At 33.2% G+C, this 15,255-nt stretch overlaps 1 protein-coding gene and 1 long non-coding RNA gene across 2 annotated transcripts in view; one reads left to right on the plus strand and one right to left on the minus strand.

The window, feature by feature from the left end:
- Positions 1 to 15,255, minus strand: part of LOC145695211 (uncharacterized) — a 332,249-nt gene that overhangs the window by 96,280 nt on the left and 220,714 nt on the right. Inside the window, exon 2 of the long non-coding RNA XR_014133123.1 lies at positions 7,861 to 7,919. This is a non-coding gene — a long non-coding RNA (uncharacterized LOC145695211). The remainder of the gene's footprint in view (positions 1 to 7,860; positions 7,920 to 15,255) is intronic.
- Positions 1 to 15,255, plus strand: part of LOC145695204 (N-acetylated-alpha-linked acidic dipeptidase 2-like) — an 85,413-nt gene that overhangs the window by 16,525 nt on the left and 53,633 nt on the right. The window contains exons 4-7 of the mRNA XM_081772189.1: positions 2,530 to 2,650; positions 3,822 to 3,955; positions 7,201 to 7,384; positions 11,424 to 11,514. Of these exons, the coding sequence (XP_081628315.1) occupies positions 2,530 to 2,650; positions 3,822 to 3,955; positions 7,201 to 7,384; positions 11,424 to 11,514 (530 nt within the window). The remainder of the gene's footprint in view (positions 1 to 2,529; positions 2,651 to 3,821; positions 3,956 to 7,200; positions 7,385 to 11,423; positions 11,515 to 15,255) is intronic.

Below are 15,255 nucleotides of genomic sequence, written 5' to 3' on the forward strand. Positions count from 1 at the left end.
ATATAGAGTGTCTTGGTTTATGAAAATTCTAAGATAACTCTTAGACCCCCTACTTGTTCCTGACTAGAATTCTTACTTTAGCTTGTATCTTTAATTTGTTTATACAACACTAATTGGGAAGGGTCTGTGGAGTTACTAACTCGCGTTCACTTACAAGCTGTTAGTACACTCCTTAACTAGTTTCTATCAGCACTGCTAGTCACTTATAGAGTGCTCCACCCAAATCCCTGTCGTGGAACTCATCTGACCTGGATTCTGTTCCACTTAAGGAAAAAACTGTCTAATTTATTCAGGTTAGATGTAGGTTAGGTAAAGGTGTAATTTGGATCCGTACATTGAATTCCAGGTAGAATTCTTAACTAAGGAAATTCTCTATCAGCTTCGCCTATGTTTCAAGACTAGGCCTCAATAATGTAGAATTCCGACTATACGTACAACTCTTACTCATAATACTACAAAACGAGCACTCGCTCTGTGCTCTATGAACATCACTTATGCCCAATCTCCTCTATTCCTTCCCTAATTCCCTCTCTTTTGGGAATCAAGAAATTAAAAATTAATTACCGTACGCCCTGGCTAAAATCAATCTAAACACTTCTCAAAATTTCCCAACCTAAATCCGAAGAAATCCAATATTATGTAACTCAACATAACTAAATTAGCTAAAAACTAACTAATTTTTTAAAGGATAACCCACTAATGTTAAAATTCTGTATCCTTGGTTCCCTTCTGCTACTCCGGCGAGAAGTGTTTCCACCCTAACGAAAAGTTACTTAGCATGCATAAAATACAAGTAATTTACAAATTCAATACATAAGATAACTAAATATACTACTACTAAGTATATATATATATATATATATATATATATATATATATATATATATATATTATATACTAGTTCTATTTGAATATTATTAATTACAATAAAAATCTATACATCTATATAAAATATTAAAAACCAGTTAGGTGCGCCTTGCACCAGCATGCGTACAAGAAAGAGCAAATAAGAAATGTTCACATTGACCGAAATCAGTATCGAATACACAGTTTCCGTAGTCACTAAGCTGATTGGTGACAGTCCGAAAGATATTTAAGTACAAGTTTAAGGAAGAAAGCATATGTTTTCCCCCAGGTTAAGTTCTCGGACTATACTGGCCTCGACTTGCTAATAATTGCCTACCGATTCTTCCAATCACTAAAGTGCAGAGAAAAGATTGCAAAATTTTTGTCGACGACAAATACCGATCACTGCTTGTTACGAAATTACTATTCCGTCATCCCAAGGAAAGAGTTGTCGAAAGTCGTCATTGATCTCGGTGACAATGAGATGCCTCTAGGAATATCATATGTGCTTTGTCTCTAGTGCGAAGGCTTGAAGATATCTTATTCCAACGAATGCTCCTTTACAAGAGGATCTCATTCAAATACTATAAATCGTTAAAACTTCGCGTGATATTCTGCGTCACATTCATAACAGATAGAGAAGATATTATGTGTAATTCGGACTCTCCATTCAAATCTCCACCAGGAAAAACTGCCCGCATTACTACTATTACATTATATCAACTTGACCGTGAGTTCAAGCTCGTGAATGGAAAGATGAAAACAGTGCTGCGTGACTAGAATGTTCAACAATAGTAAATTCAAATTGAAAATTCTCCTGACATTGACGTTCTGACTTCTTTCCATTAATAGGATTTGATTACGATAGACACATTCATTTTGGAAATACTAATTTGATGCGTTTAATATTGAATGCGCTATTAGACATGTTATATGTAATAGATTAAACGACAAGAAAACAAAACAAGAAGATAAAGTGTCTGATGAAGTCGATGTTAGTTTGCGAAACTGTTACACAAGTATTATTGATATACACGTATACTTGGCGCTTTGGTCAGTTTTGTTATATTAATACTGTGCAATATTTCCATAGCTGTAATAAACAAGATACATTATGAAGTTATATTTTTTGATGCCTTGTTCGCTATTAAGAAAATTATAGAGTATAATTTTGAGATAACCCTGTTATAACAATCATTTGTATCTAAATAATCACTTAAATAGTATGAAAGTCCGTATGGACGCCCACAGCATGAGAAGGGGTTATTTAGTTCAAAAGGTGTTCAGTTCTTGAAAATATATATCAAAACGTACTAATTTGCTCTGACACACCATAATATTACTTAATATATTTATATTAAATACTATAGTATTATAGTTTATTTACTGTAGTTAATAAGGACTTGTGCTTGAATAATTGATGTGCTATATGATGTGTATGTATATGATGCTATAGAAAATTCTGAGCGCGTCCGTGTCCGTAATTAAACTAACACTCAAGTACAAGAATAAAAGCAACACCTAAATCAGCTTTTCCTTGAGACAACAATTTTGTAAAGATAGAAAATAAAAAAAGAACTTGGATCAACATGGCTATATGATATGCCCTTATACCCCCACACGAATATTCTCAATGTCCAACTCTTAAACTTCCCTTTTCTTAAATGATAACATTATTTATAGATTCGAGTGTTCGACCACACCGGGAAAGAACGATATTCTGCAGCATATCACGAAAAGGATTTGGAAGGAGAAGAACATGCTTCAGACTTCGTGAACGCATTCAACGCTTATGCGCCAGCAGGTTCGTTCTTCTATTTATCTTTATGCTTTTGCTTGAATTTAACATCACTCTTTTCTGTTCTCTGCCTGAGATAGAGGTCCGCATGAGGTGAGTAATGTTGATAGACCCTGGCTCAACCTAACGTACTAGTTGGTCTCTAGTGAAACCAGGGTCTTAATATGAACCGTATATCAAATGCAGGGTCGGTAGCCACTTGACCACCAATGAGTGCTACATTACGAAGAGGTAAGCCACTATTTGCCAGGATCTTGGGGATATTTGGCCAAGAGTTGTTTCAAAATCAACAGAAAGGAAACTGAATTACACGTACATCCTGAATACATATTAGCCCACAATGGTTCACCTCTATAAAGAAAGAGTTATATGGGAGGTTAAGCTCTATTCTGATCCTTGTATGAAGCTACTGTGTATAGAATATAAACTATTTGTCTTGTTTGAGTAATTGAGTCGATGGTAGCTTCCAGACCAGTGATATTCAAGCGCATTTTTATACACGTTTCTAACGATACCTCTCCATTCAAACGAATACTCCAGATTTAAACCACTCTTAATTCAAATTATAGGAAACTATATCAAAAATAAACTTTATAAATCATTACTTACTAATTAAAATTTGTAGAGTCGTTATAATTAATTAAATACTAGAGTCAGATACACTCATAAGCGATATGAAAATTAGATGACAATACAAATTCCCTCTGGCAGAAGTTGTTTCCACTATCATTAAATAAATGTACTGTGATGCATTATGCTTATTTTAAATTTTACGAAGCCTGCAAAATGCGGGTAGAGTTTTCAGTTTCCTTCCCAAGTGTGTGTGGCATTGTAAATTAGAGAAATGGCATTGGAACAAGAAATGAAAATTAGAATTGAATACAACGTGCATAAGGACTACGTAATAATGACTTGGTTACACCGATATTCATTTGCACTAGCCCATTAATACTCCTTCGGTATTAATTACTCTAATTTCTTTAATAGTATCAAGAATGTGAATCTCTGCCAAAGGCCTAAGGTGAATTTAATAGTTCTTTTTTACCTTGATAATGATGAACGAACATTCTTTTACATTTATATATATATATATATATATATATATATATATATATATATATATATATATATATATATATATATATATATATATATATATATATTATTTATTTGTTAGGTGACGTTCAGGGAGAACTCGTGTATGTCAACTACGCAACGGAAGAAGATTTTGAAGAACTAAGTCGACTGGGGATCGATGTCAAGAATAAGATTTGCATTGCACGATATGGAAAGATTTTTCGAGGAAACAAAGTAAGTTCAATGTTTTCTTTCCTTTTGTTAAGAGATAAAACATGTGACATCAGTTTTCATCAAAAGGAGATTTGGTTCTCAAATGAATTTTGTTCTCAGAATATCTATAAAAGTTCAGATTTAGAATATACGTTGCGTGGAGGCAGTTTTTAATATTGCTTAACCATTCAGAAAAAATTATTTTTCTGTATTTTTTTTTTAAATATAGATACTATCTCTTTTTCAAGCCGTAAAATTCTTAGGTTATACAACGAATCTAAGAAGCTATAGTAAAGTTCTTAATTTAAAATATCGACTACGAAAGAAATATTTTTGTTATAGTTTGCAAGCAATATTTTAACATTAAAAAAGTTATATTATTGTATCTTTGTGTAAGTTGGTCTTGTCTCCTTGTCTTGTAGTCTTCCAAAATATACACTGACCAGCCAGAATATTATGGCTACCTACCTAATATCTGGCATACCCGCCTTTGAGCATTGGACAGCAACAATGATGTTTGATATGGAAGTAATGAGGTGTTGAAGGTAATTTGGGGATGGAGTATCACATCTGTATATATATGTCACTTAGTTGCTGTACATTCTGCAGATGGGATCGATGAGGTCGGAACTTGCGTTTAATAACATCTCAAAGGTGTTTAATTAGCTTAAGATCGGGTGAGTTTGGGGTCTAATGCATCAATTGAAATTCACTACTATGCTTCTTAAACCACTGGCGCACAACGCTTAATTCAAAAGAAAATGTCTAACGGAATATTCTATTTGGACAACTCATTTCAATGAAATGACTTCTTATGTACAACTTCAATCGTTAATTAATAATTTTTGAGTTTTTGTTATTTGTTTTATGGAAGACTGCGGTTATAAAAGATAATGCTTACTATTAACATGAACTTTGAATCGAATACAGGTGAAGGATACACAAAACCATTATGTAACCTCAACTCTTACAATATAGCCTTCCCCACAACACTATATCACTTTCAAGAGAAGTGGATTTCTGGATCTTGCCATCGGGCCCGGAAACTTCATTGTTATAACTCAACCTCTGCACCAGTCACTAAATATTTATTTCATCTAATCCGAATATTAATTTTTAAGAATAAATCATTGTAACGAATGTATTCTGTAAAGTAAAACCTTTACCTCTTCAACTGAGACAAATGACGAAATGTTCCGAGTAATAATAGAACGTGACTTAATCTACATGTCAGAAGTATGTTGCCAAATTACTCAAATAACAAGTTAATTGAAAGTGCATTTTGAACAATATTAATAAGAATTTGATAATGATTTTAGCTCTCTGATTTGTGATATTATTTTGCGACAAGTATAATTCATCATATTATTCTCGAGCCTACAAGCAAATTATGAAGGTCTGAAACAGAGAACAGTTTTCCATCCAAGCCATTGGCTTGTCTCCAAATTGCTGTACGCTAGCTACAACTAATAGCCTAACTGTAAACGATTAGGAGAATGACTGACAGATTGATGCGCCTTTGTTTTATAATATGGACAATGTAAATCATATTATTTATACAAATTGCCGCTGTCACAGTAACTAATTTTTACCTAAATTAATTAAAAACACTATTTAGGTAAAGAATAACACTATCTGCTCACAACTACTTAATTCGAAAACATGAGAGAGGTGGCAACTTAACATGTTTAAATATATTTTATTTAGTGGTGGAAGCAGCGGTAACTGGATAGAAAAGTCGAGCTGTTTACTATGTCAAACTGGTTACATCATATGCAAGTTAGTAATTTCATTTTTCACCAAAGCGATAGTATTGTCTAATTATAGGTATGTCAAAGTGTGCAAAGTGTATATCAATGATGATTTGAGATTTTTTCCGGGGAAAGGAGGATTTAAATACACAGGAGATGAAAGTTCTCTCAGTACTACGAAAATAGAAATCCAAGTTGAGCACAATCGGCGATATTCCCAATGGTAGTTCCGGGCAGAAAATTCCACCTGGCCATCCCCTAAAATATGATTGCTTATGTCATTATGCCTTTTCACTTACTAAATGTGTTCAATATCATGTTAGTCGGCTTATTACTGTTTAATAATATCTGTTATCTTCTTCGGATCGAATTATATTCAAGCTTACAAGTAATGAACAAACTCCATGGCTCTGGATAAGTAGCGTAACAAATAAAACGCAGTTCTGACCAGAGCAGAATGAAATATATTAAAAACTATACTTACAATGTGTTACAGTTTCAAGGACCTAACATCCTCTTCATCAGACACAAACACTCTGATGAAGAGGACGTTAGGTCCTTGAAACTGTAACACATTGTAAGTATAGTTTTTAATATATTTCATTCTGCTCTGGTCAGAACTGTGTTTTATTTATTAAGCTTACAAGTGTGACATCCTACAGGATTTTAACGTACACCCTCGTTCTAAGGGATAACAAGGGAAAGCATCGGTTTGATTTTACCAACTGTCCCTAATTTCCAATATTAAGTCGAGTGACTAATATCAACAATTACATTACGAATGAAACGGAAATAATACAGTGCTGTGCTTTAAACTAAGCACACTATTCAAGTTGACAGTGCAAAATACCTGGTACACTGTAAATATACCCTCTAATACGGTTAATTAGACATATTTGGTTTAAAAGCAGGTTTTCAGACTGAATTAGTTGGTTAGTTTACTGCTTCCGATACCCATCAAAAACGGTGGTCCTAAAACCAAGTAATGAGTATATTGTATTCCCATCCATTTGGAATTTGTCTGACCCTATGCATATATAAATCCTATTGGTTGCCAAGTACGAAATCTACACGTACGCTGTGATTTTATGAAGATTTTGAAATATGAAAATATATACACTGTGATTTGGAAAAAGGAATTTGCATATAGGCCCTACTAATTTATTTCTTCAAAATCTTAATGAAATCACGGTGACCGTGTAGAATTGGTACTTCGCAAGCACAATAGTTTTTATAATATAGGATCAAATAAAATACAAATGATTGGTAACAGTTCAATTGTTCTATGGGGAGGTCAAAGTTCTAAGCTTCAAGAAGTTTAAATCGGAGGAAGGTATCGTAGGTTATAAAACAGTAGTCAGCCGATTAACGTACTATAAGAACTATTTTGTGAGTAAAGCACCTTTATTTCTTTTAATTGTCTAATTGTTTTAGAATATATAAGACCGGAGTGCTGTATGCTGTCTATTCATACCATATATATTTGATAGAAACATTAAAGGTTTTACATTTCAGCTAAAGCATGCACAGGAAAGAGGTGCGTTGGGACTCATAGTTTACTCAGATCCTGCTGATATTGCTCAAACAGGGACAAGTGATGTTTATCCTGAGTCATGGTGGCTACCCGATACTGGTATTCAACGAGGAAATGTTATCCTTAGGAAGGGGGATCCTCTTACTCCAGGATGGCCATCTATTGGTAAGATCTTATTTTACATTATTTAGTGAAATATTTTAACAGTACAACGTAACAAGTTCATGATATGTCGGAGCGTATTTACAAATTACAGTGATAGCAAAGTACATGTAAGCTAAGGTAGAGCAAAAATGTAGAATTAGAAAAAATAAATTGTCAGTAAAATTTCACCTTCCTAGGTTAAAGTGTTTAGGATTTCCAGTATCCAGAAGTTGTTCGAAATCATGTTTTTTTTTTTTTTTTAATTAATTTCAGTAATCCCAAGTATGAAAATCAAAAGTTTAACACATAAGATGAAGATGTTTTAAAACAAACAAACAAACAAAAAAACTACATGATAAAAAATTACATTAGATATATTTTAGTAAAAAAGAAGAGCCATTGCTCTTCAAATAAATTACAACATGATTACGAACATTTTTTCACATTTAACACAGGTATGAGTTGAGTAATTGCTTCTTCTAAATGAAAATACTGACCAGTTCCATACCACAGGCACGTTGTGTTGCAGTGGCACGTGTTACGAGTGAAACGCTATCTGTAACGATAAAAAAAAGGAGCAACATTAGTTCTAGAAACGATGATTCTTTTTTGTCTAGTGTGCCTTTGGACAAGTCCATTTACCAGTTATATCATGAATTTAAAATTGAAAATAGTCGTTTTATATTGATATGCAACTTTCTTAGATAAACCTACTAATATTTTAAACAGCAATAAGTGATTTTTAAACATGGTAACTTAAGATGCTAACGTAGTAGTGGCAGTGGCAGTGTGTGGCATTCAAATTTGTTACATATAAGTCTGAAGTTTTAGTCTGAATACTGAATTGATTTCCTTTAAAACATCCCTTAAAATTAGATTTGAGTATAATGAACAAACTCCATGGCTCTGGATAAGTAGAGTAACAAATAAAACTCAGTTCTGACCAGAGCAGAATGAAATATATTAAAAACTATACTTGTAAACACATTGTAAGTATAGTTTTAAATATATTTCATTCTGCTCTGGTCAGAGCTGTGTTTTATTTGTTAGATTTGAGTATATTTTTCTTTGAATATACTTTTCTAGATTATTTGTCAATTCGTTTTATATTGGAATTAAATAAAGGTAATATTGGCATAATTTAAAATAAAAAGGAAAGTTACTTACATACTAATATAGTGGATAAATTTCTAGAGGCCCAGTATGCTGTATCGTTGTCTAGTAGACCTAATACTCACGTTCCATACATAGGTTGTGCAGGCTAAAGAAGTAGATCATTAATATAGACGAAAATATTTGGTAAGTGATGAAATGCTTCGAAAGTAACACCCTTTCGCCCACATACAAACATACGTACATACACGTCTCTGTCTGTTATAAAACTCACATTAATAGTAATTGAATCTGCGGCTGGCCGTTGACATCGTTAGTAAGGCCTCTTCGATTAATCTGCCATATACCAGTGTTGCATGATGATTAAAGACTTGTTTTTTTGTAGACAACGATATTAAGACAAGAGAAATATGGCAGAACATTTGTTATATACCAAGATTGCTACCTATGAAAGGAGTGCCTAGAGTTCAGTAGAGTGTTTCTTCTTAACATTGTCTTCTGAGAATTTAAAGCACTTTTCTCATCCATGTTTAAGTGTGTTTATGCCGCTATTAAGAATTTTTTTTTTTTTTGAGACGTCCGGAATATCATCTACAGCATGCATAACGTCATCATTGGTTTCAAAATGAACAACTTCACGTTCTGTTTGAAATTTGCTCACAGGCAAAAGTCAGAGTGTCGCAAATTGGGCAAAACTTAAGGTGAGAGATCAATTGAAAGCCGCAATCGTGAATTGTTACCATATAGGTCCAATTTGTGGCTGGCAGTATGGAAAAGTATGCCTTTTGTCAGTTTTGCACGATGCTTGTGCCGAATGTGATCATGCAGCTTTTGTAGGAGATCTGGATAAGAATTTCCAGTTACTGATTGCTCCCTTAAAAGCTAAGCTACTATCACTGCTTTCTTCCCCGAACTTCATAAGTACAGCAACAGTCACTTTTCCTGCTGAGGGCACTGACTTGACGTTCTTTGGAAGGAATGAGCGCTGTTTCCACTGCTTTAACTTTGTTTTGATTTTTGTTGTTAATGATTGATTCATATTTCATCCATCTTTATAACTCAAATCAAAAATGAATCTGGATTTGCTAAGAGAAGCTGAATATTATCTTTTGAAATGCTGATCCTGTTTATCTTTTGGTCAGAGGTTAAAAGTTCGAGAACTTATCTTACTAGGGATGACTTCAAAGTTGAACCTTGAATCTGGAGTTAGCCGGCCATTGTCGTGGCTAGAAGGCTGAAACCCTGAAAGATGACCAATCGGGTTTATATAGCTACAAATTAAGAACTGTTCGGATCGATTAAATGAGCTCAAATTACCACTACGACTAGTTTTACCTAATTAATAACTCAAAATTTTTTGAACGTTTTTGTACCGTATGACCTATCAAACAACTCTTGTAAATGAGCAGTTGGCGAATATATAATGAACATACTGATCTGACAACGTATATAGGTGAAATCGTGAAAATAGAAATTGAAATACGTCCACCGAATGTGCCACATCTAGTCATAATAATGAGTCACATTAGTTGTGATTCTACATGACTTGCTTTTGACTGGATATTATGGATATGTTTTTCTCAACTTCATAGGTCCATTGATATATGATATTAGTGAAATAATCATTTTTTTGTTTTATTACCTTCATATGGAACATATTTGAGTTGTACCTCTTAATCTATTAGTCATGGGGAGCACTTTGATATATAGGACATATAGATCAAGCTGTTCTATATATTTCAACCCTGAAGAGGTGGTGCCAATCCCGGGCAAGGAATTGAAACCTGTTTTGGAACTTGATTGTCGAACCCTTAAAGGAAATATAGCCCTATAGGTTATCCCCACATTCAAGGTTCAACTTTGGACTCATCCCTGGTTAGTAGAACTTTCCTCAATCCCAGACAGTGCGTGATAATTATGCCAACGCTTTCAGTTAACAATCCTACTGTATCAACAATTTGTCTCATGTTCAATCGGCGATAATTTGTGACACTTTCAAGGACTTTGTCAATTTTTCTTGAGTTAGTGCTTCAACAGGTCCTCCTGATTGAGAGTAATCTTCAATGCTGACTCTCCCTCTCCGAAACCAAGTTGCCTATTTCTTCACTGAGCCATAAGAAGGGAAAGTATCGTGTAATTTGGTTGACATATTGGCGTAGAAATCCTGGATAAGGGACGGAGAAGAAAGTAAATTCTTTCCATGGAAATGCTCGATAACAATTCTTGACTTCAGTTATGTAGTAACGTCACCCACTCTGTAGTCATTCTTTATCTCCAAATGCACACAAAAAATAGATATTAAATTTGGTATGTTATCTTTTGAAGGGTTAATAAATATATCCAAAAATTTTTTCATGCCCAGTTATAATACGAGTATTTCCTAATTTTGTTTAGAGTTTTCTTAACAACTCTCATAATTCAGCATGTTCATGAAAGTTGTGAGAGTAATAGATGCAATGGATAATAGGAATAAAAACATCAGACATATTAGTCAGCTATTGTAAGAGACCATACAGTATATGTATATCAAAAGAAGCTACATTTGAAAACATTGCTTGTTCTGTATGTAATTTAAATCAATAATTCTAAATACGAATATTTTGATGAGTTTACCAATTATAATTCAATTGAATATACAATATCAAGATGGTTAAGTCGAAAGCTTGATCTTTACCAATTTGATTTAAGTAGAACTGTGTATTAATAAGCATTTATTTTTATTGTTTTACTGGTACGAATGTAAATTAGGTTAGATTACTTACGTTAAATAACTTTCCAAAGATAGTTAATACAATTAATAGTGGGACGTTGAACCGAAAGATTTTATTTCATTTCATTTAAAATCAGTGTATATATGTATTTTGCTACTGCACAAATAAGTTTACTCACACTCACACTGATGCAGATTACAGCAGTATGACAATAAATACACTTTATTTTCTTGCAGGTGACGTTTATACAATTAATATAACTGAAGCCACTTTACCGAAGATTCCTTGCCAACCAATAGGGTACAAGGATGCCAAGCAGTTATTAGAGTAGGTAAATCAGCTTACACGTTTCTTAATTTAATTGATAGATATTTTTTTCTTTAAAGTTTTGTACGAAGAACAAGTGTTTGCTTTATCGACTGCATTAAATAGAATTAACATTTCTATTCAACACAGGAAACCAATCCCCTCGGACACATTCCATAACGGTTTTCGTAAAAGCAACGCAAAATTTGCGATAATCGTCATAGCAGTTATAATGTGCCTTATGCAGAGTCGTTTCGACGTATAATTAGCAGTATACTAAAGGCCTGACTACTGCAGGAAACATATGTTAGTCCAACTCTTTAGTATGGCACTAATAACGCGTCAGAATGACTCTGCATAAGGCCCAATGACTTTTTGTAATTTCTACGTTGCGTTGGTGTATGGCCAAGACTGCTACGGCAGGTCTACCAGAGATCCTAGAATCTAAGATCATGGAAATTAAGCATTACCAGTGGTATCCACCTCCCAAGTGTTATGGTTCAATCTCGTCAATTTTATTATTCTTTTTTCGACCTCCCCTAAAAAGTAGTGGAGATCAGAGTTGGTTGTGACAATTGAAGATGTTTATGAGACTAAGTTTTATTGAATTTAGCATTCTTAAAAGCATCATTATGGTAACTAAAATTTGATTGTGCCATGTTCAATGGAATATTGCGTTCCTATTACAAAATAATAATAATAATAATAATAATAATAATAATAATAATAATAATAATAATAATAATAATAATAATAATAATAATAATAATAATAATAATAATAATAAATAATAATAATCGTAATGAAAATAGAACTCATGTACGCAGCATGTGATCTAAAATTACCCAGTAGGCATCCACTATGTTTGATTAGTACTTGGATGAACTACTGTTTACAAAACTTCATGGAAGGAAATGTGATATTCGTCCTGCATCATGAGAATGATTGACGGGGTACCTGAAATAAAGAAGTAGCGATCTTCGGCCATCAATAACTCAGATGGTACTCGCGATGTGCTGAGCATACATTCCCAAATTTGAAATCTTTGATCACAGTTAGTTTAAGCTTGTGTGAAGTTTTTAGTTTATTTAACATTGGAGAGTTACACTCGATATAAATCTACAGTTTAACATAGTATCTCAAAGACTACCACTCCAGAAATCGAATTTTGGTATTCCACATCAACTGTGAGAATTCCCATGACTAAGTCGTGAGAGTATTCACAGATAAAGCCAGTGCAATTTCCACATTTCTATCTCACCGTGCCTGATTTTTACCTTCATAACAACAAGAGAGTTAAAGAAACTCATCTATTAAAAGAAAAATGGTATACGAAGCATATTCAACACCCACTTACATTTTTGTTTGTCTCCACCGAAACCTGAAAAACATTCCTAAATTTGTACATGAGAAAAAATGTATTTTTTTTTATCATTGCCTTTAACTAAAACAATTCGTAATTTAGCAGTTTTAGGGGAAATCACGTTCTGATTGGTTTCAACATGGTAATTACATCGATATCATAACTCTAAGTCAATACATTTGCTTTAATATAATAAAAAAGACAACCGGCAAAGTATAAACTTTATTCCACTGACAATTAAGAAATTCAAATAAAATTTATTTTATTTGGACGGGCGATTGTCAACCATATTAACATTTAGGATAATGCAATTGGTCTGCGATGTTCGGCGTTAGGCCAACTAGTCGGTTTCATTTATTTCTGTTTTTCTTTTTCTTTCTTTCTTTTTAACGTCGAGTGTAATGAATGTGCAAATAACCCGTACTTGTTCAGACATCATACAGACTTATATCAAACAGACAGAATAGTAGTCGTTAGATCTTAGATTACTCACATCCAGGGGCGGATTCAGGGGGCAGCGATCAGGGCAATCGCTTCCCCCCTGAAGAGGAAACTTTCTCATTTTACATATAAATAAAACTCATCCCACAGTTTGGAGCTCTTAAAAGTAGCTCTAAGCAGCATTGTTACAACCCACCGCTTCCCCTAAAAGTCCGTCCTGGATCCGCCCCTGCTCACATCTACACACTAAAAGTAAAAGGCAAAATAATAACATGATAAAAAAAAGAGAAGGAAAAAATATGTTATATGAAAACAAAAGTAATATATCTATTTGTAGAGTCACAATCGGATCATCAAATATTTGCAAGAAAATACTACTTGGAGTTTGGAAAATATTTCTAATTAAAATTTAAGAGATGATGATAATTTTAGGTTATTGTACAGAATATAATTAATTTCGTTATGAACTTTCCGCCATTATCCCATTTCCGTTCCTCTTGGGTCCTAATATTCGCCACAGGAGTATATGTTCGGATATTCCTTCAAAGTAAGCGACTATGTTTTGCAACTACATAGTACAATGAACATAATGATATATATATATATATATATATATATATATATATATATATATATATATATATATATATATAGATAGATAGATAGATAGATAGATAGATAGATAGATAGATATAGATATAGATATAGATAGATAGATAGATAGAGAGATATAGATATATACTGGGTGCCGCCGAAAATTCGAAAAATCATGCTTGGAAACACCCTGGCTTAGAAACTATAGGACCAATTCTAAGCAGTTTAAGGAATTACACAGGAAGTTGTATGCGTTCTAATATGTTTCACCATCCTCCGTTATCGGCTAAACGAACTGTAAAAAGGAAGTTGAGGTATAGGGATACTCCTTTAAGTACTAATGGTGGTACCAGTGTATTCTGAAACATTGATATTTAGACAGAGCGCATACTACTTAGGTAGTTAATGTGTAATTCCTTAAACCGCTTGGGACAGGTTCTATAGTTTCTAAGCCAGGCCGTTTTGAAACGTGATTTTTCGAATGTTCGGCGGTTCATAACTCTGAAAGGAAACGTTTTTCGACCCATATTTATTAGAACTTTTTTTTCTTTCATTTGATATATGAAATCATCTTGAAAGTTTTTCGGTGGAGTTACCTTCTACTCTGTATATTTCAGCTTTAAATTCTTCGACACAACAGAGCAGTTTGAGATGACAGAACAGTTTGAACTCAATAATAACACATATTCCCTGCTTTTTCTTCACAAATTTCTCGTAATCTAGGCATTAGAAATTACCTTCACATACGTTATTTTGTTCAGGTTAATTAGTTCTATCGATTTATATTAATTTCATCTCTGAATATTGTTTTTATTTTATTTAACTGTGATAAAGTACTTTCGCATATGGTTTTCTCTGGTTAGTACCTTCAGGATAAAAACATCCATTTGAATTAATATTTATAACGTACACAGAACAAGGTTTTTCTACGATTTAAAAAAATACTATGTTAGAATTCGTTAATTGATTTTGAATTTATTAGTAACAACGGGAATGCATAATTTCTTTTGGCAGTATATAGTTGTGTATATTAGCTTTAATAGCTTTATTTCAGATTTTTCCAGGAGAGGAAGCAAAACTGTTCACCGACAAAAGAGTTTCACGATTTTTAGTAGTATATTAATAGTATACGTATACAATTTATAAAAAATCATAATGTTCTTAAACTCGAGGAGGAGCGAAGCAATTGTCACGTGCTCCTCAAGTGATGTCCCTGGTTAGCTTATTCTTAGTATATATTTGAAACTCTTTCAGCAGCGTCTTAAATGCTGAGACAGATAGTGGGAGATTGTCCTACGTAATTTAGGCCAAAAGAAACAATAAATATCTGAGTTCGATTAGCGATTAAAAAAAACTACATTCTA

The sequence above is a fragment of the Thermobia domestica genome, chromosome 9, assembly GCF_964235325.1.
Source record: "Thermobia domestica chromosome 9, izTheDome1.hap1.1, whole genome shotgun sequence".
NCBI lineage: Eukaryota > Metazoa > Arthropoda > Insecta > Zygentoma > Lepismatidae > Thermobia > Thermobia domestica.